This window comes from Chrysochloris asiatica, unplaced genomic scaffold (genome assembly GCF_000296735.1).
Source record: "Chrysochloris asiatica unplaced genomic scaffold, ChrAsi1.0 scaffold00191, whole genome shotgun sequence".
Taxonomy (NCBI): domain Eukaryota; kingdom Metazoa; phylum Chordata; class Mammalia; order Afrosoricida; family Chrysochloridae; genus Chrysochloris; species Chrysochloris asiatica.
In genome coordinates, this window is record NW_006408709.1 from 3335196 (window position 1) to 3360836 (window position 25641).

Here is a 25641-nt window from a genome sequence, read left to right on the forward strand (position 1 = left end):
GATAAGTGAGGAATACATGTATTGATTTCTAGCTCAAGAAGTTGTGACTTCTCAGGTAACTACTGCCTTTGAGTTGATTCCAACTCATAGAGACTCTGTGTAGTGCTTTCAGGACTATAAAACTTTACAGGTACAGAAAGCCTTATAGTTTTCCTAGTTAGCATTCCAGTACTCATCCTACTGTGCCACCAGGGATCCTTCTTCATATTGTGGCAGCTAAAATGATTCAGGTCTAATGAAATGACTGAAGGTGGGAATATGAAATTCAGAATGACATTAATGTTCTATCTTGCCATCCAAACATTGTATTGTTGCTGTTAGGTGTCGTTGAGTTAGTTGGTACTAATTCATAGAGACCACTTAAGCATAACAGAACGAAACAGTGCCCTGTGTTACAATAATCTCACAGTTGTTGTTACACATAAGACCAGTGCTCCTGCCACTGTGCCAGTCCATATGACATCAGCCATGATATGCCTTGTTCTCCATTCTCATCTGAATCTGAGGGACAGCAGCTGATGTCAGATGGGCCTTAACTGGAAGCACACAATAGCAGAAAGATGTTTGCCTGTGCTTGGTTGACTACGCAAAGGCTTTTGATTGTGTGGATGATGACAAGCTATGGACAGTATGCTGAGAATGAGTATTCCAGATCTGTTATTGTGCTCATTTGAAACCTATGCATAGGTCTAGAGGCAGTCATTCAAACAGAACAGGGGGATACTGAATTTAAAATTTAAATGATTTAAAATTAGGATAGGTATACACCATGAGTCCATTCTAAACACTATTATGAAATATAAATGAATTATTTAGACAAACAAATATTTAATCACTTTAGTACTTGTACATTTAGGTTCTTAGCTGTTTGCATGCATTCTTTCATTTAGGAAAGAAATAATATGAATTTCATGTTTGATATTATGTTGTGAAGTCTCAGTACATACTTGAGAGTAATTAATGTAAAGGAAGATCAACCATTAAATAAAATACACATATTTGTTGAGAATATTTCAAGTCATTCATTTAATAGTTTCTTCCTATTGTGCCAAAGGGAAATCATGTACCAAAGGAATCTTTGGCTTGCATTAATATCATTTAAACCAATCAGCATGCTATAATAATTTAAGCCCCACTGTGTGGCAAGTAAGGAGTCCTGATGATGACGTGGCAACCTCATGGTTAAATGCGCAGCTGCTAACCAAAAATTTGGTGGTTTGAACCCATTAGCCACTCTGTGTGAGAAAGATGGGGTAATCTTCTTCTGTAAAAATGATAGCTTTGGCAATGCTGTGGGGCAGTTGTTTGGAATTTATGGTAGCCATTGTGGGATACGATGAAGGAATGTGCTATAGATATAATAATAATTTTTTGTTCTGAAGGATCACCAGTGTGGGATGAATGCTTTTCCATAGATCATGGAATAGAACTCTAACACAGGTTTTTTCTTGGCTGTAATCTCAATGGAAAGAGTCCTGGTGTGGCACTGTAGGATAAATACTGGACCATAAGGTTAGTTAGACCTGCAAGGTTGGTGATTCAAGCTCACCAGTCAACTTCACGGAAACCCTGTACAGGGTCACTATGAATCGAAACTGCCTCATCGGCACTTAACAACAACAACAACAATCTCAGTAGAAACAGATTACCAGTCCTCTTCTCACACAATCTTTGAAACACCCGTCTTTAGATTAGCATCAAGCACAAACGGTTGGCACAGAATATAACTAGCAAAATATCAACAAATGAGAAATACTAAATGGTGGTTCAGTAAAAAACACACGGAAATTTCAGAGACATTAAAAACCTTTAGTTATTATGCATCAATAATAGTGTGTTTCTAAAGCATTTAGAAACAGTGCTATTTTCATTTTACAACATATTAATAGATTGTTCCACTAAATTAGGAACAAGTCACTTAAACTTCTTAGGTTATTGCCATCTTAGAGAATAAATTATATCATTAACTACATGGTTTTACCAATGCTAGATATCAGTGCCAGAGTGACTTCTCTTCATGAAATTTAATTGTCATTCATAAAAATGTTGTTCAGGTACTGTTACTAATATATTCATTCTCTTGTTTACCTAATGTGCAGAATAAGAGCATTTTAATATCACAATTAATGCTTAAGTTTATTGATATGCTTTTTCAGATATAGCCTCAATGCTCTCATTATAAAATTGTTAAATTTGAACCAATACAATTGAAATGTGTTCTTTTATTTACCTTTTATTTTATTATTCCTGAAAATTTATCTACAGTGTGTTAAGGAGCCCTGGTTGTTGTTGTTGTTATGTGCCGTGGAGTCGGTTCCGACTCATAGTGACCCTGTACAGGGTTTTTAAGGCTGTAAATCTTTACAGGAGCAGAAAGCGTCGTCTTTCTCCCACGGAACAGCTGGTAGTTTCGAACTGCTGACCTTACGGTTCGCAGCCCGATTCGTAACCACTACTGTGTATTATGAGCTAGGCTGCTAACCGCAAGGTCAGCATTTCAAATCTACCAGTTGCTCCACATGGGAAAGATGAGTCTTTCTGCTCCTGTAAAAGATTTACGTTCTCAGAAGTACACTATATTGGGTCGCTGTGAGTCAGAGCTGACTCAGTGGCACACAACCACCACAGTATGCTAGATGTTGTTAAGTGCCATTGAGTTGATTCCAACCCATAGTGACCCTGTATAGGTTTTCCAAGGAGTGGCTGGTGAGTTTGAACCACCAACCTTGTGGTTCAAACTGACTTTGCAGCCTAGCGCATTAACCCACAGCACCACACCAGGATTCCAGTATGCTAGATACCACCTCCTAAAAGAGCAGGTTGATTGTATATACATCCACATTATCTGCTCCAGAATAAAATTGTAGATGTATTTGTGATGGAAAGATTCAGGAGATAGAATTACAAAATATTAAATTGTGTGTATTCTGGCAACATTCTCATGATTCCAATTAAGGATGATTTAAAATACTCATGATCTCAATGAGTATTTCAGGTTGGATATATGTATTTGTCAATTCAAAGGCATTCTTAATGTAAAAGAATTTCATTTAACTTTGCAATAACTAATATCCTTTAGAAAATGTCTTCTCTTTTGCAAAGTTCAAACAATTCTACCTTGTTCTATTATTTTGCCCATGGTCAAAAACTTATGATAAATCACTTTATTTGAAGATATGTTTTGACATGGCATTAACCACAGTTTATTAAAGATAATGAGGGGGGCATGGAAATGAGAAATTGGAGATAAAGCTTAAGATCTAGTTTTAGATGAAAATTTTAATGTAAAGTTGTATCCTGTAATTTTGAAATGCTAGCATTGGTGTATTTCATGTACATTCTTTAAACTTGTTTCCTTTCTCTTTTTTAATTAATAGGAAAGGGGTAAAGCCTTTTCAGTTTTGCATTCAAAAGCTTCAGCACCAGTTTATGACTTTCAGAGGTGGGGAAAGAATTTTGTAGGTATCCAATTGGATTGTCTAATACTATCCAAGTTACATCACATCCTTTTTGCCCTGAAAGTTGTCTACCTTTTAAATATGAACTAATAAGAGACTGGGAAGGAGCTCTATGACCCACCCCACCCCTACCACCCCCCAAAAAATCCAGTGATTGCTTTAAAGTGTTTAAAGTCTTAAATACGTTTTTAGCACTTTTTTGTTAAATATGCCATTGCAGCGTTATTCTCCCATATCTTTCTTTGCCTCTCCTCCTCTTCAGGCGCTTTAATTGCAAGTTGTTGGATAAAGCAAAGAACAGTTGTGTGCGGGCAGTTACTGCATTGAAATCGAGCAACATGGAAATCAGAATTTCTTAGTTCTGAGTAATTATGCATAGACACTTTATCGGTACTTAAGATAAACAAGTTAAAATTTTTGCTTTTTTTGGTCACAAACAGAATTATATTTAAATTTGCCTGCATTTTGAAATCTAGAACAAGTCTCTAGTTACTTAGTGCTGAAGTTTTCAACCTTGGAAGAACAAAGGCAATTCTGATTATAGTCATCAAATAGGTTTTATCAGTAAAATTAAGACTTCTGCTAACTCTGGAGAGATATAATTTACTATTATACTTTTATGTAAAGGAAATTGGAATAAGTATTGTTCCAGTGAGGATTTCCTTTTTCCAAATCCTTGTAACAATGGTTAACATTTCAATAAGAACTGAACTGATCGTATCTGGTAATTTATATAAATTATAGTATTACCTCTCAGGTATGTTTCAGAGTCATCCTGTACCATATTTTTTTTTTTTTTTTTCAGATAATATGATTCTATTACGGGGTATGGTGAATAAGAACTAACTCTTAAAGAAATTATATGATATCTTGTTAAAATAAACTGAAATTACGTATGCTCTTCAAAATTAACAAAGGTTCCAAGAACTGCTATTGTTTGGATGCCCTCCGGAAGTTAAATTCTTCAAAACTAACCATTCTAATTTACTTTCAGGTTTTTTCCAATGGCCACTTGGGAAATGAAGACTATGATGTTCCTCCCCGGCTATCTCCTCCTCCTCCAGCTACCACCACTCTCCTCCCTAGCATAAAGTGAGTTTTATTGAATTTAAAGATTTGCTTATGAATAAAGATATGATAAATAGTGGGTTTTATTTATAGAACAACTCTGTTCTGCCCTGTAGGGTCCCTGTGAATTGAAATGAACTCAATCACAATGTGTTTGGTTGGGTTTTGGTTAGTATAATATAACCCTCAAAGCCTTTTCAATGATTTAAAAACTTCAGTACAGCAAGTGATGGTGATTCTGATGAGTTTGTTGTAAGTAGGAATTGGTTCAGTTGTTTCAAAGTGAGGACAGATTTACATACCATGAAAGGGCAAATGGGAGTTGTCCTAAGTCAGACATTCATTACATGGGATCTGTCTACGTTTTGAAGATTGACCCAAAAGAATCTATTAATGAATTGGCCATCTGTGAGGAATGGTAGTCAGCAATGACCTTATATAAATTACTGTAATGTGAATAGTTTGTGCCTTTTACTAGAAGGAGGGAGATTAGAGGAGAGAATTTAGAAATGAGATGGTGATAGTAAAATGAAGATTTATGGGTCTGTACTACACATGCAAGTAAAGTTGTTAAAAGGACAGTTGGTATATTAACCTTTAAACTTAATATTATGATTTAGAACATTGCTTTATAGTAAAATTTTTAATAAATGATACCAATTATTTATGGAGTCCTGATGTAGCACTTTAGGATAAGCACTGAACTGAAAGGTCAGTTTGAATTGCAAGACTGGTGGTTCAAACCCACCAGCTGCTTCTCAGAAACTCTATATAGGGTCGCTATGAGTTGGAACTGACTTGACAGCACGTAACAACAACAGAAAAATTATTTGTTATTAATATCTCCTTTTTATCCCAAACTTCTAGGAAAAATAAACTAGAAGTATTGATATATAAATATAGAATCAACTGTACCGACCTTCCAGAGAGAGTTGTCTAAGAGGTCCACACCTTCAAATAGCATCACAAATCTCCAACATTAGAGGTATACAGGAAGGAAGGTGATTGCTTCTAAATACTTGTGGATAAAGTAGGATAAGTGTATCCCATTAAGTGGATAGGATAAGTATAACACTAAGAGATTGACTAAAAGAATAAGCAGATATAGAGGGGAAGGTTTTTGCTTTATACTTGTTTTTTAACTAGAGAGTGTGTGATAAAGAAAAACGAGGGAAAAGTACTAAGTAGTAAGCCAAAAAAGCTATTGAAACAAAGGTCACATAATAATTTAAGGAAATTTAAAGAGAATGAGCTAGGAAATGCAAATTCTTCCCTCTTTTAACTGGTGCATGAGATACTGTATTACTTATCCTTGATGTGTAGAAAAACTATTTCATTATTGTTTACCTGAGGATTTGTGTAGACAGTATGTACGTAATTTTTCCATTAATCCTGTTTATGTTCAGTGATAAAGTGCCATTGACTTAAATATGAGAAAATATGGTTGGAATTTTTTTTTTACTGCAACACAGAGCTATTATTAAATAAGCACTTATTCTGTTTTCTTAACCTTAATGATTAACAATCATCCATTCATTTTTGAGTCAGCTTTCATTCTAATAATTTAAATTGTTTTAAGATTCTTGCCTAAAGGGTACACTTTGAAAAAAAATTAAAACTCTGGTGGATGGATTGGTGTTGAGATGAGAGATGACAGCCCCATCCAAATAACAACTGACATGATACATAGAGGATGGTATGGACTGGGTTCTTCAATTTCTTTTCTATGATGTCTGCAGCATTATTCTCATTGATACATCAAGCAGAAGCATTTATACATTTGGCTTTGACTTACAGATATGTAACTTATTATTTGAAGCTGAGTATTTATTAATTTATCAGATTACAAAGAAAATAATAAATTTGCGTTAAAGTCTCTTGCAAACCACTTAGATTATTCTTAACAAAGATTTTATGCTGGTGTGTTGTGAATCTCTAGAAATTACTTGTTGACACATTGATGGAATGGACTACAAGTGCATCTTTTTAAACTAGTCTAGACAGGAACAGAGTACGGTGGTACCATACAATAAACACTGGATTGCAAACCACAAGGTCCGCATTTCAAGCCTGCCAGCTGCTCCGCAGGTGAAAGATGACACTTTCTGCTTCTGTGAAGATTTAACGTCTTGGAAACGCTTTACAGAGTGAGTCCCTTTGAGTCGGAACCAACTCAGTAGCACTTAACAATAACTAAAACAGAAACGAGTCCACAACAATCTCCCCCACAGCCTCATCAGCATTTGTTTAGTTTTGTTTTTAATCAGTACCATTTTTGCAAAAGTGAAATAGCATCTCATAGTTTTGATTTGCTTTTCTTTTATGGATGATGACAGTGAACATCTCGTCATATGTTTGCTAACTGCCTGAGTATCCTCTTTGGTGAAGTGTCTGTCTGTTCATGTCCTTTGTCCTTTATTTCATTAGATTTTGTCTTACAGTCTTTGGATTGTTTATCTTTTTGTTTCTGAAATGTTGAAGTTTTCTATGTATTTTAGAATTTAGATCATTTCCCCCAGACCTTTTCCCAATCTATAGATTCTCTTTTAACTTTTTTAAAAAGATGAGTATTAATAATTGATTTTTGTTGTTGTTAAGTGCCATTGAGTTGGCTCTGACCCATAGTAACCCTATATAGGGTTTCTGAGGAGAACCACCAACTCTGCGATTTGGACTGACCTTGCAGTCCGGCACATTATTCTGCAGTGCTGCAGGTCCCATTTACCTACTTTATCTTCTGTTTGTAAGTGTTTTCCTGTTATGCTCATATTCTCACCATAAACTAGGACCCCTAGCCTTTGTTTCTGTTAACTTCCAGAAACTAGGTCTGATTTCCCTTCACTAGGCCACACCCACATGGGAGTCCTCTATAATTAGACTCGTGTATCTTCCCTTACCAGATTGTGTGTAAGTGTAGGAGTAAGTTATTTCCCTAATATTGGGTGACAATTATTGGATGGTTGGAATCTCTCCACAGCTTTTGTGGAGCCATGAGATCCTTCTGGGTTGGTGCTAACACATAGTGCTTTCTCTGGAGATCAGGACAGGACAGCTCCATGTCCATTGTGAGGTGTAGGTTCACTGTGTGCTTGTTAATTGTTGTCTCAGTAGGTGGTGGGGTATCAGGCAGTTTCAATGCAAATACAGAAGTCCTGCAGAAATTGTTAGGGTATGGACTGTGTGATGTTGCAACCTGGTGCATGTTAGATAAGGGCACTAGGCTTTACTACTTGTCATTTGACAGATGTGCAAATAGTACCTATCAGGATATTTTTGTTAAGTGCCATCAAATCAGTTCTACCTTATAACAACCCTGTATAGGGTTTCAGAAGAGCCAGTGGGTTTGAACTTCTAAACGTGTGAGTCGTAGTCCAGTGCTGATCTTACAGTGCCACACCAGGAGTCCATGTCTCATTTGCTGTTTTCATTCTCGTTCCTTTCAATGTTCAGTCTAATTCTTCATCCTTCACTTTGCTGCTTTGAGTCTCCCTGATGTTATCTGTGTCCCTTTCATTTGATTTCTCAGTTCTTCGCTATAGGGAAATGACATGGTATATGTACTGAGCTACTTTCTTGGGCCATTTCTGTTATATTACATTTAAAGTGCTTTTCTAGATAATGAAAGGATCCTAAAAATGATTTGGTTTCCTTTCTTTAATGGCTTGGAAATGTATTTCTCTAATAACCACTTATTATTTTTCACTAAAAGCTTGTATGTCTTCACCTGCACACACACTGTGCTAAACCTTTGTTAACCGAGGGTTATCCTTTTTAAGTATTTTGCAATATAAGATAGAAGGAGAAGAGAAACGTAAATGAATCTATAGAAACCACAAAACCAATGAATGAATATATACTAAATATTTCTGGTACAGGATTTTCATATATAACAATAAGGATTTTCATATATACTTTACTCTTTTTTTCTGGGAAAGGTGACAGATGAATTGAGGGTCAAAATTATGCAAATTAAGGAAAGAAAACTATTAGTAAAATTACTGTCTGAGGTTGTTAGTTATATAGGTTAAAGTCATTGAGACACACACAAGGTCACACCTCTAGTTTTTTGCTCCTCATACAAGGAAGGATTCCTGGTGTGGCATTGTGAGTTAATATGTTAGAATGCAAAGTCAGTTTGAATGGCAAGGTTGGTGGTTCAAGCTCACCAGCTGCTTCTTAGAAACGCTATAAAGGGTCACTATGCGTTGGAACCTACTCAGCAGCACGTAACAACAAAAACATACAAGGAACATGAACTAATTTGAATACAAATTGAAATATTTCAACAAACTGATGCAGCACTGGAGGTGCTCACTCATCTGTGCAAAAAAAATTGGAAGCCAACTACCTGGCCGACCGATTAAAAGAGATCCATATTTGTGCCCATTTCAAAAAGAGGAGACCCAGTGGAATGCGGAAATCATTTAACAATATCACTAATGTCACATGCAAGTAAATTTTTGCTCAAGATAATTTAAATACGGCTGCAGCAGTACACTGACAGGGAACTGCCAGAAACAAAAACTGGATCCAAAAGAGGATATGGACTAGGGATATCATTGTTGACATCAGATGCATCTTGTCTGAGAGCAGAGAATATAAGAAAGATGTTTATTTGTGTTTTATTGACTATGTAAAGGCTTTTGGTTGTGTGGATCATGAGAAGTTATGAATGGATGGCATTGCAGTAATGGGTATTTCAGAACACTTGATTATGCTCATGGGAACCTGCACACAGATGAAGCAGCGGACATTCAAACAGAACAAGAATATTGAATGCTTTAGAAGCAGGAAAGGTGTGCATCAGGGCTGTATTCTTTCACCATACTTATTCAATCCGTATGATGAGCAAATAATCCAATAATCTGGATAAATTATAGAGGAGTGTGGCATCAGGATTGGTGGAAGACTCAGTAACAACGTGTGATATGCAGAGAATACCACCTTGCTTGCTGAAAGAGAGTGAACTTAAAATACTGATGAAGCTCAAAGACCACAGCCTTCAATATGTATTGCTTCTGAATGTAAAGAAAACAAAAATCCTCACAACAGGACCAATAAATGACTTCATAGTAAATGAAAAGATTAAAGTTGTCAAAGATTACATTTTGCTTAAATCCATAATCAGCACTCATGACAGCAGCAGTCAAGAAATCAAAAAACGTATTTCATTAGGCAAATCTGCTGCACAAGACCTCTCTAAAGTGTGCAAAAATAAAAGCCGTTTGAACTGCAAGGTCTGTGGTTCAAGCTCACCAGCTGCTCCTCAGAAACCTTATACATGGTCGCTATGGGTCGGAACTGACTCGATGGCACTTAACAACAACAACAACAAATAAATGGAGGGTCCAAGAAAAAGAGGAAAACCCCCAATGGGATGAATTGGCACAGTGAAAGCAGCGATGGGCTCGGGCCTAACAACGATTGCAATGTTGGCCCAGGACTGGGCAGTGTTTTGTTCTGTTGTGCATAGGGTCACTATGAGTTGGTACTGACTCAATGGCACCTAACAACAACAATTAAGAACAACCTTAGATTATATCCCCTTTGTTGATCTGAAAATTCACCTGTTTTTTTGGTTTGTTTTAAATGTGCATGAATAGAAAATGAATTTGTTTTACACTGTAAACCCAAAATACTAGTAGACAGTAAGTTTAACATGGTGTGCAAGTTGTGAGGAGGGTTACTGTGCTTCTTTGAAAATGTGTCTTTGTGCATTACAAGTGTATTAACTCAGCAGTGACAACCACAGCACGCAATCAATCATATCAATGGAATGAAGTGATGTATATAAAGAATAGTATGGTTTACCTGGTAACCTTAACTTGGAATGAGTCATATCCTATTGAGTCTTTTAAGTTTCTCGGGTATCCTTGAAAATTCTCCATAAATATTCTGTGGATGTGTTAGATATTTTTTATCACTGATACAAATAAAGATATTCATGAGTAAATAGACTAAATCTTAAACTAACTTATTAGTTGCAAGTAACATGGAGTTTTCCTTTTGAATGAATTTATTGCAGGGATGGATATCTAATATGTAATTATAAATAATACAATTATGTAAATTTAGATTTATCTTTTGGTATTTTAGATGCGATTTCTTTATAATTTATACTTTCCTTTTTGTATTTTTGTGGAAGAAGTGCTTTCTGTTTTCTTTTAGAACTTGATGAGAGGTCAATTTTGAATAAAAATACTACATATAATTAATAAAATACATTGGAATGATATTCTTATAGATTGGTTTTTAAAATAAGTATAGCAATATAAAGAGCATACATCTAAAATAATAACAGTTTTGACTTGTTAGAATATTAATATTATAATTTTTCTCATGATTATAAATATGACTTGAGGTCTTTTTTTTTTTTTCATTTTTAGATATAATTCAATGAAATATGTTCATGTTAATATAAACTTTGATAGCTTAGCAGTAGTCCTTATTATTCCATAAAATATTAGATGAGATTTACTTTTGATTTCCTTCATAAGTATGCCATCTTACTTATTTCTAACAGAGTGAGAGACTAGGGGGAAAGTATCCAGCTGAAATTCTCTATTGTTGAAGGTAAAATACGGAATCAGCCACAACAGGTGTGATTTCAAAAAACTGCCCTTTCTTGACTCATAATAAAAACTTAATCTTAAATTTCTGGAAAGAACTTAAAATTGTTAATGTTGTTGTTCTTAACTTCCTTTGAGTCAGTTCTGACTCATGCAGACCATGTATAGGAGCGGTGGGGGACATCTAGCCCATGGGCTGTATTGTTGTTGTTGTTAAGTACTGTTGAATTGGTTCCAACCCATAGCAACCCTGTATTGGGTTTCCGATGAGTGACTGGTCAGTTTGAACCACTGACCTTGAGGTTCAAACCAACCTTGTGGTCAACCACTTATCCTATAAGGCTTGGCCCTGCCAAGGCAACCTCAGTTCCATCCATCAAATTAGGGGTGAGTTAATTAAATGTTTGACCAAATATAGTAGGCTTATTTTTAAGTTGATAATTTTGTATGGCCCATGACTAATGTTATAAAGTTTGGCACAGAAAAGGTTCCTCAATCCTGCTATGTAGGGTTTCTGAGAAGCAGCTGGGGGGTTTGAACCTCTAACCTTGTGGTTCAAATTGACCTTGTGGTCCAGTGTTTATCCTATAGTACCTATTAGAATATTCCTTACATTGATGAGGCCACTGAATATTTGGTCAAAAAGCTTGCTTTATCTATTTTCATTTTAAAAGTTTATGTTTGGATTGCAAAAGGAAAAACCAGATTCAATATGAATGAAAATACCTTAAGGCACAGAAAGAATGTATTTATTTCTTTTTATTTTCAGTAGGCCACATCTGCTCCTAGATTTAGTTAAATTAGTGTTCAGTTGGTAGCCCATCTGAGTCTTTGCCACCATTTAGACTACAAATTTTCAGAATCATCAGTGAAGCCTTCAGGTTCTAACTACGTGTTTAGGCAATTGTGTCGCTGTACTTTCATCATCATAAACTTACATTTGAATTCCAAGGTCACTCAAACCAACAAGAGTTCAAAGATCTGTATTGGAAAAAAAATTATTCCAAGAAGGATAATACACTTTTGAAAGTTTTAAGAAAGAGAGTTGTTTTTGTTTTTTTTAAAATCTCTGAACTTCCTGTAGTCTAAGATACATGGTTGAAATTGAAAAATCTTTAGAGTTTTCAACCTATCTTTTTGTAGTTCGATCAAAGAAAAATTGTTTTCATTGTAACTAGTAAGAAGAAATCAAAATGAAAAAGTTCTTTCAGTCTTGATGGCTTCATATACCAAAGGTCTATTGCTCCCTCTACAGAGGGTGCTTCAAAATTGCAGCTCTAAACTAAATTTGGTTTTTTTGTTTTCTTGTGTTTTTAGTTTGTTTGTTTTCAATGAAACTGGTTTCTCAGAGGTTCATGATGTTTAACAGAAAGATTTGGATCTACATGTAGCTTAGTGTCTCTAATACTGTTCATTTTCCTAGACATGGTGAGTTAGAGTTTGTCATATCATTTTTAGCATTTTTGTTAGCATTAGCAAGGGTTAGAAGTAACAACTATGAAAACCAACGTGGTTTTGTTTTATGTTGTGTTGTTTTTTAGGCTTCATGTATGAGTGAAGTGTTTGAAAACTTCTTTTGATAATAGGTGATTATTTTACTCATTTTCATGCTCTCTCTATGTTTTTGCCAGGGATAACAGTATTGTATTGTATCTTGTAAAGATACCTAGCAGTAACCATAAGTTGGTGGTTCAAACTCACCAGCTGCTCCTTAGAAACCCTACACCAGGTCGCTATTAGTTGGAACTCTCTCTACCACATTTAACAACAGTTGTTGTTTCAGGGAGGGGAAAACACATAACAATAGCAATTATGACTTCACAGGGGGAAAAATTAAGAACGATTCAATTAAATTGGGTATTTTTCAACCATAGCTAATAGCCACAGGAGACTTAACTTTTGACCCTTCTACGAAGACTTCATTTTCATAACAAATTACTGCACACATTTGTAAAATCATCTTAATTTGCCCATTTAAATTAAACTGGAATAAAATGTAAATATTTTAATAGCTTTGCTTTGATTAAGTCTATGCATTTCCCTTTGTAACTCCAAGACCTTTTTGTTTTGTTTGGCAGGTTACAGTTTTCCTTCTTATGCCATTTGAGATTATAAGTATGAAAATTATTGTATTCCATGGACAGTGTCTTAGCAAAAGATTCTTTTCATGTATGTTTAGTATGAGAACAGGTCCTCTGGTATTGTCCCATAATTGAAAATTGAACATGAGTGACAAAGTAGCTTCTTTTACTTGAATGCATCACAGTAGACATACCTGTTGTTATTCTGAAACTAGACTGGAATTTTTTTTCCCCCTGTTAGGTGTACTGGTCCTTTAGCAAATTCCATTTCAGAGAAAACGAGAGACCTAGTAGAGGAAGATGATGATGAATACAAGGTTCCTTCATCCCATCCTGTTCCACTGAATTCACAACCATCTCATTGTCATAATGTAAAACCTCCTGTTAGGTAAGAATTTGGGCAGCTTTTTATCACCTCACATATTTCCATAAGTATTATATGTAAACAGTTTAATGTAGTAAAAAAAAAATCCTTGTATTCCTTTTGGAAGCCTTATTTTCCTATATATTGTTTGCTGTGTGTTTAATTTTCTGCCTTAATTTGAGAAAAAACTGAAGGATATAGACCTTCCTTGAATCAGAAAGTCATTTGAGTAGATTAGTTACATATTAAGTATAGTAGAACATTCTTTTACCCCGAAACACTAATTATGCTGTAATAAAATTCTGTTATATGCTACAAATATGGTTATTAATGCATGCATTTTCAATGAGTTATTTTAATGTTTTTTATCTATCCTAAGCTCATATCTCATGAACAAAAATTAGTGCTTAGAAACTAAGGTATTATGCCAAACTTTCTTGGAATTTTTTTCATGATGCCTAGCATAATTTATATTCACATTCTCTGGTGTTATGTTACCTAGTTCTGTTCAGATCTTAGAAAAGTGGAAAACAACAACAAAAAGTTGTTCCCCTTAACAGCTTTACTTTCTTTATGTTTTTAAAATCAGGTGCTGTATAACTTTCCCTTTAATCAAATAAGAATGTAAGGGAAAGTTTGGGGTTTTTCCCCCTTTCCTGTGAGTTGTTTGTTTATACTCAGCATAACAGGGATACCCCTTGTACTTTGAAATAAAAGCCACATTTATGATTCTTAGAAATTGCTAACATCAAGGTCAGCAGTTTTAAACTACCAGCTGTTCCACAGGAGAAAGATGAGACTTTCTGCTCCCATAAAGATGTACACCCTCAGAAACCCCCTATACAGGGTCACTGTGAATCGGAACCGGTTCCATGGCACATAACCAACTAACCAATTGAAACGTTGTTGTTGTTGTTAAGTGCCATTGAGTCAATTCTGACCCATAGAGACCCTGTATAGGGTTTCCAAAGAGCAGCTGGTGAGCTTGAACCACTGACCTTGCAGTTCAAATGGCTTTGCAATCTGACACATTAGCCCAGAGCGCCACACCAGGACTCCAATTGACTCCAACTGAAACATTAGCTGTCCTTAAATAAAAGGATGGTGTATAAAATTGATGGTTTATAAACAGTATATTGTAATCTAATGTTTCTTTTTTGTCATATGTGAGATACTCAGTAAGTCATATCCCTGATTCAAAAATTAACTTTAGGAGCTTCATTTTTTTGTTTTGTTTTGTTTTCTTTGACATACCTGGGGCTGCGCTTGGCATATACAATGAACCTCAGCTACTGCCAATGGCCTAGCCTTTCTCCTTTGCATTATATCTTGACTGAGGGATAGGAGAGCCATTGAACACTTCAGTTATATACATCCAATTTTTTTTTAATATGAACATTTGTTTTCATTTCTCTTGGGTAAATATATAGGAGTGGGATTTCTAGGTTTTTTAGTTTTCTAAAATGGCTATATCATTTTACATGAGAATGTATGGAATGCCAGTTTCTGCTTATTTTTATCAGACTTTGGTATTGATGGTTGGTTTTCCTCCCCATTCTAATACGCATATAGTAATGTCTTACTGGGATTTACATTTGTATTCTCCTAGTGACCACTGACATTGAGTATCTTTTCCTGTGTTTACTTGCCATCCATATAATCTTCTTTGGTAAAGTGTCTGTTTAAATCTTTTCCTCATTAACCTGATTTTTCTATATAAAATATACTTCAAGGTAACCAAAGGAGTGATGTTGTTGTTGTTGTTGTTAGGTGCCATCAAGTCGGTACCAACCCATAGTGACCTTATGCACAGCAGAACGAAACACTGCCCGGTCCTGGGCCAACCTCACTCTGTTGCCACGCTTGAGTCCATCGATGCTGCCACTTGGCCAGTCCATCTCATTGGGGGTGATAAGGGTACATCTTTCTAAACATATATATTCAAGTAAACAAATTAAGAATGCTAAAATTACAAGATTACCATTTTGCAAATACCTAAAGGAGTCCTTAGGAGTCCTGGTGTGGTACGGTGGGTTAATGCGCTGGACTGCAAAATCAGTTTGATCCACAAAGTCAAAGTTGGTTCAAGCACATCAGGTGCTCCTTGGAAACCCTATACAGGGTTGCTATAGCATGGAAACGACTCAATGGCACTCAACACCAACAATCAGATACGTGGATCCCAAATGTTTTCTCCTATTCTGTAGGTAGTTTCTTCACTTTATTGATGCATCTTCTGATGCAGAAACATTTTTTTAAAAGAATTTTTTTGAAACATTTTAAATATTGCTGAAGTCAAGATAATCTATTATATCTTTGGTTCTTGTTCTTGAGCTTTTAGTGTCATAGCTAAGAATTTATTGCCAGAAATATGGCTCTGAAATTTTGCCATTTCTTCTAAGAGTTTTAGTTTCTGTATTTAAATCATTGATCCATTTTGAATTAATTTTTGTATATGGTTGTTGTTATTGTTGTTGGGTGCTGTTGAATCGGTTCCCACTCATAGTGACCCTATGCACAACAGAACAAAACATTGCATGGTCCTGTGCCAGCCTCAAAACTATTGTTCTTCAGCCAATTTGCTGCTGCCAATCCATGTCATTAAGGAGCTCTGGTAGCGTAGTGGTTACGAATTGGGCTGCGAACCTTAAGGTCAGCGGTTGGAAACTACCAGCCGCTCCGCAGGAGAAAGATGAGGCTTTCTCCTCCCGTAAAGATTTACACCCTCAGAAACCCTGTACAGGGTCGCTATGGGTCGGAACCAACTCGACAGCACTTAACAACAACAACAACAATCCATCTCATTGGGGGTCTTCTTCTTTTAAACTGGTCCTTCACTTTACCAAGCATGGCCTTTATCAGAGACTGGTACCTACTAATAAAATGTCCCAAATATGAGAAGAGAAGACTTGCCATCCTGGCTTCTAAGGAGTATTCTGGATGTACTTCTTCCAACACAGATTTGTTTGTTTTTCTGGCAGTCCATGGTGCTTTTAATAGTCTCCTCCAACACTATAACTCAAATGCATCAATTCTTCTACAGTTTTTCTTATTGTCCAACTTTCACATGCATATGAAGCTAATGAAAATACCATGACTTGGCTCAGGCGTACCTTAGTCCTCAAACTGATATCTTTGCTCTTGAACACTTTAAAGAGGTCTCACACAGCAGATTTGCCTAATGCAATATGTCTTTTGCTTTCTCTTCCAATCACTTTTTTTTTTTAAGGTTTTTATTGTGGATTGAGTGAAAGTTTACAGGGCATATCATCAGTTTTCCATTCAACAAATCATACACCTTGTTTCATTGCAATGATTACAATCTCCTCCATGTATTTCTCTCTCTCTCTCTTTTTTTTTTATACGCTCAGGCATATTTACACCATCAAAGGGCACATGATGCAAGTCTGCCTCCTGGCCGCCATCTCTTAGTCCCTCTCTTCCACGAATCTAGAGTCTTCAGGTGCTCCCTCTCTTCCCTGTCCCTTTCTCTGCCTCCATTTCTGGTGCCGTTGCTTCTCTGAATAAGGTCCTGCATCTGCTTGTGCTCTTCTCCCTTGATGGTACTAGGGTCCCATGTTTCTGGACTGTAAGTTTAACTACTCCCCCATTTTTGTTACAAAACTTCTACCTTTATAGTTGTGACAGTCACAATTAGTCATGATAGCAGTTACTACTGAATCATAGAATCTTATCCTCATCCCTTTTTACCAGACCCATCTAGATAAGATGAAAACTATTCAGTGGGGACTCTTTCTTCCCCTACACACTGTTAAACTAAACTCCCCCTTGAAACCTTGTAAGCCAGTCACTTCATGCCTTTATCGCCCCCTCATTTTTAGGTAGCCAGTGTCTAAGTTGCCTCCACTTATCTACCCTGTGTGTAGAGGTGATAGCATTGATACTTGATGTGAAGACTCCTTCCCTCTCTTTTGGAATTTAGAGTTACTACCTCCATTAGTGTAGGTCAAGTTAATCAAATTGTAGCAATTTACCCTCGTTTCCTTTATCAAAAAAAATTTCTTTCTTTCTTTTTTTATCTTCCTCTAGTTGAGTTCTGATTATCAAGTCATTGAGGCTAGGTCAGATGGGTACTATCTGCAAGTTTAAGTGTTCTTGTACAACTCCTCTCACTTCATATTGGCTGGATGCCTCGCTCTCAGCTGTAGCCCTCTGTGGGTGTGTCCTTGTCCATAGGCACAGGCATTCCAAGATCTCATCACACTTTGGACCAACCAGCCCTTCCTCTTTTCTCTCTCATCTCCATATCAACGGGAGCCTGTGGAACGTGTTTGAACTCAGCCAATTTTCTTCATTGCTGCCTTTCCCCCTCTTCCACTCACCAGTAAATCAGCGTGGTTGTCAGCAAGCTTACATGCCTGGTAATGTGTTCCCTTTGAGTTTCAGTCTAAGAGGGGAGTTTGTCTTGAAGGAACTTGATTCCCTGCCTTGATGGCTTCCCAGCGTACAACTTGCTTATTCTTGTAGTAGTCAGTCATGCTGCCATTTTTGTTTTGGGTTTTTCCTGTACATCATCTTTTCTTAATGTGGCATTTTCTTTTTAAGTCAAATCAGCCAACTGAAAGCATTTTATAGCAGTAGAATATTCCCTTTTCTTCACATGAAAAAAGTAAAAATGTTCTAATACCTTTCTTCGAGTCCAACACTGAGAGAGAAATGTAAAGATAAGCAAACCTTTTAACCATAAGTAGTCTGTTTTGAATGGTCCACTCTTTGCAGAATTATTAACCAGGATTATTAATATTCTTTAGTCCAGGAATTCATGCCTCAAAACAAGAAACAAAGTAGGAGTTACTACTTGTTGCTATCTAAAACTTTTATTAGCAGATTATATCATTGACAAGACAGAGAAATTACTGGACACCAATTTGTTATGTCCAAAAAACCAAAAGTCTACTGAAATATTAAAGAAAAAACATAGTCCTTCACAGCATATATACATTATTATAATTTTTAGTTCCTTTGATATTAAAAGATGTATAGTAGTTTTTAAAAACTGAAATAAGATGACCTTTTTTGATCTCCTTGGGATTTTCATTTTTTTCATTTCTGGAGAAATGAGAGGTATAATTTTAATTGTCACATCACAGTAAATGAGGTTTTTGGTGGCAGGCCTCCCAAATCTTTAAAATGAATTTGAATTATGACTACCATTACCATCTTTCTACTGTTTTAGAGAATAATAAATTTGATAATCCCTAAACTTAATTGGAGTGAATCCTTTATGAAATGTGTTCTTGAAAGCTGATGGATGAAGTATTGTCTATGCCCTCTCCAGAGTACTCTTATGGTTTAACATGCCCTCTCCCTTTTTCCTTTGGGATGTCATGAGAAGTAAATTGTCAATATTCAGGAAAATTGAAACATTAGATGAATAATTCAACTTAGTTTCAGTAAAAAGTCATCATTATTAAGAAAATTCAATATCTGATAACTTTTTTAAATGAACCATCCTCCGACCACTTAAAGAGAAGTGGCCACCAGAGGGAACGGAAATGAATTTCAGATTAAGCCCTTTTTCAATACTTACTCAAAAGATCCACATTTCCTCTATCATATATGTACTTCTATTTTGTCTAAGAATGCAGAGTAAATTAGAGAAAAGTAAAATGTAGACTCTGCTCCTAATAAGTCTTTGTGAGCAGAGGAACTTTCCTGGGGTTTATTGATTTGCAGCTATATGTTAAAGATAAAATATGTTTCGTTTATTCTGTTCCTGCTGCTGTCTTCCCAATTTTATCTTTTTGTTCATGGTACAATTCTAAAATTTAATAACAACAGCTGAAGTAACTTGTTAGTAAATGTTTTTCTTTCAGATACCTAGATTAAAACACTTGTCACAGAGCTAGAGAGTTTACCTTGGTCTTTGCTAAAGCCATTTTTCTACAGTAGCAGTTAAACATCCAGAGTTGTTTTCTTCACAGCAGTGGTGAAACTGTACCACAGGCTCTGGGTCTTATCAGACACCTGTCAGACTTTTAATGGAATTACTGAAAATGTAATAATTTTTCTTCTTTTACTTTATTTATTTTACAAAGAAAGCTTAAATGAAAAACAAAAATGTAATGTTAAATATCATCAAGAAATAATGATAATAGTGGGACTGGTATATATTTTTGCCTTGATACATGATTTGTTTGTTTTTCCCTTCAAAAACTTGACAAGGTATTACTGAACTTTTCCACATACTAATTTTACAGATGTGTTTGATAGACTTATGTGTGTGTCCCTCATAATTTTTATTTTCATTTTCTTTTAGTATCTTATATGGAATATTCATTTCTGCTTTTTAAAAAGAAATTATAAGAATATGAAGATATTATTACTTGTACTTTTTCTGTAAAAGGACACTTATTATATTCAATTTTTATTATAAGGTATTCTATGAGCATAGTTCTTCAAATTACTTTTATTTTTGGGAGGGCCCCCCAATATATATATTTTGTTGTTGTTGTTGTTGTTGCATCAAATTATTTTTAAATGAAAGTATCCTTGTATCTCTGCTTTTTAGGTCTTGTGATAATGGTCATTGTATATTGAACGGAACACATGGTACCTCTTCAGAAATGAAGAAATCAAACGTCCCTGAATTGGGCATATATTTAAAGGGTATGTATAGAATTTTTTCGTGTATGTTTTCTGCATCTTAATGGTCAGATTTTAAAGGCAAAAGTTCATCACATTGTTGTACTGAAAATACATTAAGGTTTTGTGTTATCCTCTAGGAGATGTTTTTGATTCAGCCTCTGATCCTGTGCCATTGCCACCTGCCAGGCATCCAACTCGAGACAACCCAAAGCATGGTTCTTCACTCAACAGGACGCCCTCTGATTATGATCTTCTCATCCCTCCATTAGGTTGAAATCTTAAAAAAAACTTGAAAAAAAAAAAAACAACCCTGCCTCTCAATTAAGAGCTGAATTATCAGAATTCATAGTTCATTGTAATGCAGACTCACTGGATTGTGAAATTGTCAGAAATTAATATGGGTTCTCCATGATGGTGGCCCTCTGGTTCATGTGGCCATTATCCCATTCAGATGCTTAAAACAATGGTATAAATAGTTAGTTATTAGTCAGAATTTTATGTAGTTGTCTCTTCATGTACTAAATACATTTTATAAAAACACATAAAAAGTACTGTTTATTCTTTAGTGTGCTGGTGCTCTAGTATTTTTCAAGTGATGATTTGAACCATTCATCTGAGATTATCTTTTAAGTATATTTTTTAATGAGTGTAAACTGACTTTTTCTCCTCCTATAAAAGGACGCAGTTCTATAGATGGTAATTAAATTTGGAAAAGTTATAATAATTGTACAAAACTGAGAGCAAATTCTGTCTTATCCTAATCTTTGCAACACATTGACAGCATCTCAGTTTTTTATTTCAAGTTGTAATATTAAGAGGTTCACTAACATGAGTCTCTGTGTGTACACATGTGAAGGCACACACGTATATGTGTACATATATTAAAGTTGGCTAATGCCCAGTGTCAGCATCATATTTAACAAATTCCAGGTAGGAAGCTTCTGACCCTATTTTTAGAAGAAAAACATTAGAAACATCACATCCCTTATAGCTTCACAGTAACAAGTCACCATGCAAAAGCATGATGTATGATGAAGTCCCATCTGAAAGCCGATCTGAATTGGTTATTGCATCATCAAAATATCAAATGAACTTTACTATTTTTTCCATGTTTGAGTTAATCCTTATATTATCTTTGCTTCAGTTCTTTTTATAGTCATATTAAAAAATTTCTTCCAAATAAATTATTGCAGGAGATTTCTAACTTTATTAATACTACTATGTTTCTCTCTGTTCTATATCCTATACACTGGTCTTAGTCTTCAGGATATATATCAGCACTGACCCATAAAATTTACTGTGGTGATGTAAAGAATCTATATATTCACATGTGCCTGTTGAGCAAGTAGGCTAATGCTAATATGAAAGTAAACTGTACTTATTTAAATTTTAAATAGCCATATGTGATTAGGGATTACAATGTTGGACAACACAAATAAATATTCTATACTATTTTTTTAATTTGACCTTCTTTGGCTCTTCTTGTGTATCTCATGCTTTGTTCATACTATGCATATTTCCTTGAAGATAGCACTTTATATTTAATGAATAAATGTTTCTAAATCCCCTGATGTTCCAGGCCCTCCTGTTCACCTGCTCTACACTTCACTGAATGATACTTTCTGTTTTCCTCTTCCATCATCCAATCCATATGTCTTTCTTATGGTACCAAACACTTATCTTTTTGAATCATACCTATATATGAACTCAAATTCTCTTCTGGAAGCTTCTTGGGATTTTCCTCTTTGTATCTCCTTTATGCTTAGTATAGTGCATGAAATTCAGGGAGTGAAGAAAGATTTGAAAGAATATGATCATATAGACAACAGTTGAAGATTGGAGTGATAGTAAAACTCTGTCTCCTATATCTTTAAATTTTTTAAATTAGAGATATAATTATCTTTCAACTAGAATATATTCAGAATATTATTTTGTCAAGGAAGCTTAATGAATGAAAAACTATTTTTCTTTAAATGTGTCTTATGTAAGGAACTCTGGTCATGCTTAGGATAAGCACTGGACTGCTAACCACAAAATCAGCAGTTAAAACCCCACAACTGCTCCACAGGCGAAAATGAGACTGTTCTATAAAAATTTAGTTCAGAAACTCTATCTACAGTCACTGTGAGTCGCAATGGAGTCAGTGGCAGTGGGTATGGTTTAGTCACTAAACTTACTTATGTGTGAATTGTTTTTATTGGAATATGTAGGTGTTTTGCATCATTAAAAATATATTTGATGCAGTTTACAGAAATACATACGCTGCCATTTTGTTTTTATTTTTTTAAAGACTGGTAAGGAAACCAAGGTAAGGGAAAATAGGAGTAGAAGACTAAGATGTGTCAGGGACTAAAAAGAAAATGCACATAAAAGCATACTGTAAAGTTCTAGTTATAAAACCTGACAAAACATGTAAATGTAAGAAAAACAAATGAAACCATACACCTATTTCATGTTTATCATTTCCCCTTTAGAGATATCAGAAATAAGAGTATACGTTCACTTCTCTAGGTATAGTTTTTATATCATTTGAAAATAGGGGAAATTAGTTTAAATAAAGTCTAGCAGAATGAAAATTAAGCTATCATTTGAAAATAGGGGAAATTAGTTTAAATAAAGTCCAGCAGAATGAAAATTAAGCTATAATTTAAAGTACACTGTGGCATAAATTTTGACAGTAAGTGTACAGTATGATTTTATAATGAAAGGTTATGAACTCTTTCGTTACATTTTGTTTTGATGATACAACCATTCATGCATTTTAGTTCAAACTTCCTGTGTCGTAATAAAATAAACTCAAGGTCTGCATTTCAAACCCCTACGTGGTTGTAAGAGAATGATAAGGCTTTCTGCTCCCATTAAGATTTGCAGCCTCAGAAGCACTGTACATACGTCATTGCTATGCATCATAATTAAATCAGTAGCACTTAACACCAGCAGTCTTATAAAGGTTACAAGTGAATTATAAGTTGTTTCCTTCATAACCTGCAAAACTGCTTTTTAACAGAAAGAGAGGGGAAAAAGTATGTATGTGTGTATGTGATCAAGCACCCCACACAATAATTAGATACCATTATCAAAATCATTGAACTGCTGCATAAATCCTGCCAATAAAGTTCTTTTCAAGCAGCTAGAGATAATCAATTATTACTTTTATTGATACTGTGTTTTGATTAGTGAAGTTCTACCTTTGATAATGGTGTTTCTTTAAATGCAGGTGAAGATGTTTTTGATGCCCACCCTCCATCTCTCCCACCTCCCCCACCTCCTGCAAGGCATAGTCTCATTGAACATTCAAAACCTTCTGGCTCCAGTAGCCGACCATCCTCAGGACAGGACCTTTTCCTTCTTCCTTCAGGTACGAGTGAAAAGTCAAAGAAAATCTTTCACTTAAAGCAAAAACAATCTCAGAACTTCTACTGCAAAATAAACATTAATAATCCATTCACATGTAGCTCGCTAGCAGAAAAATCCATGGGTGGTGAGAGTGGCAGTGGGGCATGTCTTGGTCGGTTGAATGCTAAAAGGATTACAAAGACAGAGCTGTTGGAATCGTACAGTAGAAATACTAATGTAGAGATTATCATGCCCAGCTGGCACTCTCACCTTACAAAAGACAGTCCTGGAAAACAGAGAGCTAAATAGGTAGACTAATAGTGAAGGAAACAACATTTAAACTGTCTCTCAATTCCCGATATATACGTTTCTCTAATCGTAATTGTGTAAAGTCTTACTCAGTGTCTTTTAAGACCCTTGTATTGTTCAGAAACATAAGCTTTTGATAAATTATGTTGAGATAATACAAAGAAAACCCAGATTTTTTTCTGCAGTACCTGTATTTTACTTTTCCTGTTATTGTTTTCGTAGTGTTTAAATGGATCCACTCACCAATAGCGATCTTCAAGGAAACATACTTAGCTTTAAAAAAAATTTTTTTTTGAAGTGAGTAGTAGAAATAAAATGAAAAGACTAGATAAACCTTCTAGTCCATTCATCAGAATTATGAAGAAATGAAATAAAATCAGTTGTGTTGAATCTGCTGGTTTTAAATATTCAAATCTGTCCTGTAAGAAGCTCTAATGACACAGTAGTTAAAACTCTTAGCTGTGAACAAAAAGGTGAACAGTTCTAACCCACTACCTACTCTGCATGAGTGAAATATGCAGAGTTTGGTGCAGTAAAGGTTTATAGCCTTGGAAAGTCTCTGGGGTGGTTCTACTCTGTCCTGTGAGTTAGAACTGATTTGACAGCACTAGGTTTGGGTTTTTGTTTGTTTGTTTAATCTATCCTGTTAATGATAATGTGATCTGTCCTCTAAACTGTTTGCCTCCATGATTTGACTTGATTAAATATAAGGTAAGCATTTTCTTTTTAATAATTTCCTTATATTTTGGTCTGAGATAAGCCTTTAAAAAGATTTGTGTTGCCTTTGATCAGGTATATGCCTCATTGAAATTTGGGAAACAATCATTATCATTTCCCAAAGAAATTATCATTCGCCTTTGTTGGTGGTGATGGCAGTTGCCAATGAATTAATTCTAACTCACATTGATGGCATGTGTGTAGAGTAGAGTAGAACTGATAGTTTCAAGACTATCATCTTCAGGCTGATTTCTCAAGCACCTCAGGGTGCCAACATTTCAGTTACTAGTTGAGTGCATAACTATTTGTATCACCCACGTTGGTAATTTAGAGAGTTTGAGAAAAAGTGAGGATAAGACACACAAGTGTTAAGACACACATAATAAGTTCACATATAAAATACACACATATAAGTTCACGTTTATAATAATGTTTCTAAAATATTATATTCCAGTGCAGTATGTGGCCCATCTACTCTGGGCAGGCTGACTATATGTTAACAAAATATGAATAGGCCTCAAAAAAGCTTTTGTACTACTATTTTGTCTCCAAACCCAAGGTTACATCTAGCATATAGGAGCTTTCTCTGAATTACAAAAAAAATGCTTCATTGATAAAGGCACCCCTCTTTCCACTCTACTAGGTTTGTTGGCTTAGTGATCAAAGCAAAGGCTGAAGTATAACCCCATTTCTGCTCATAACTATGTGCCCTTGTGCAGTGTACAAATTACACAAGTATTTGGCAGCCAACTCCACCTTCCTTTCACTGTTTCTCTAGCCTGGAATCTCTTCACTGCTTTTTTCTGAAATTCAATCTACATTTTTAAATCTTGAAATCACAGTTCAACTCTGAGGGCTAGTGCAATGGTCTTTAGTAGGAATAAACTAAAGCTTTTCTTTTGGATCTAGTAATACAATTACATAAGTAAAATCTAGAGAAAATGTGGATCATTAGCAAAAGCTGTTGAAAAGGATTTAGGGAGTCGTGTTGACTAGGACCTTTGTGAAGCACTATGGTGGTGTGGCCGCCTAGGGAGCTAATATCTCTGGGTGGTTGTACTTCCAGAATTTTTAAAATAATGAGTAAGGTCACGCAGTAGTCAACCATGTGGGGACCACTGCATTTAGGT

At 35.3% G+C, this 25641-nt stretch overlaps 1 protein-coding gene across 2 annotated transcripts in view; it reads left to right on the forward strand.

The window, feature by feature from the left end:
• CBLB (Cbl proto-oncogene B, E3 ubiquitin protein ligase) overlaps positions 1-25641 on the forward strand; it is a 326701-nt gene that overhangs the window by 265322 nt on the left and 35738 nt on the right. The window contains exons 12-16 of one of the 2 annotated variants that reach the window (XM_006872286.1): positions 4453-4550; positions 13418-13564; positions 20073-20170; positions 20287-20418; positions 23367-23507. In XM_006872286.1, coding sequence (XP_006872348.1) covers positions 4453-4550; positions 13418-13564; positions 20073-20170; positions 20287-20418; positions 23367-23507 — 616 coding nt within the window. The remainder of the gene's footprint in view (positions 1-4452; positions 4551-13417; positions 13565-20072; positions 20171-20286; positions 20419-23366; positions 23508-25641) is intronic. The other variant, XM_006872287.1, reaches the window with a different exon arrangement.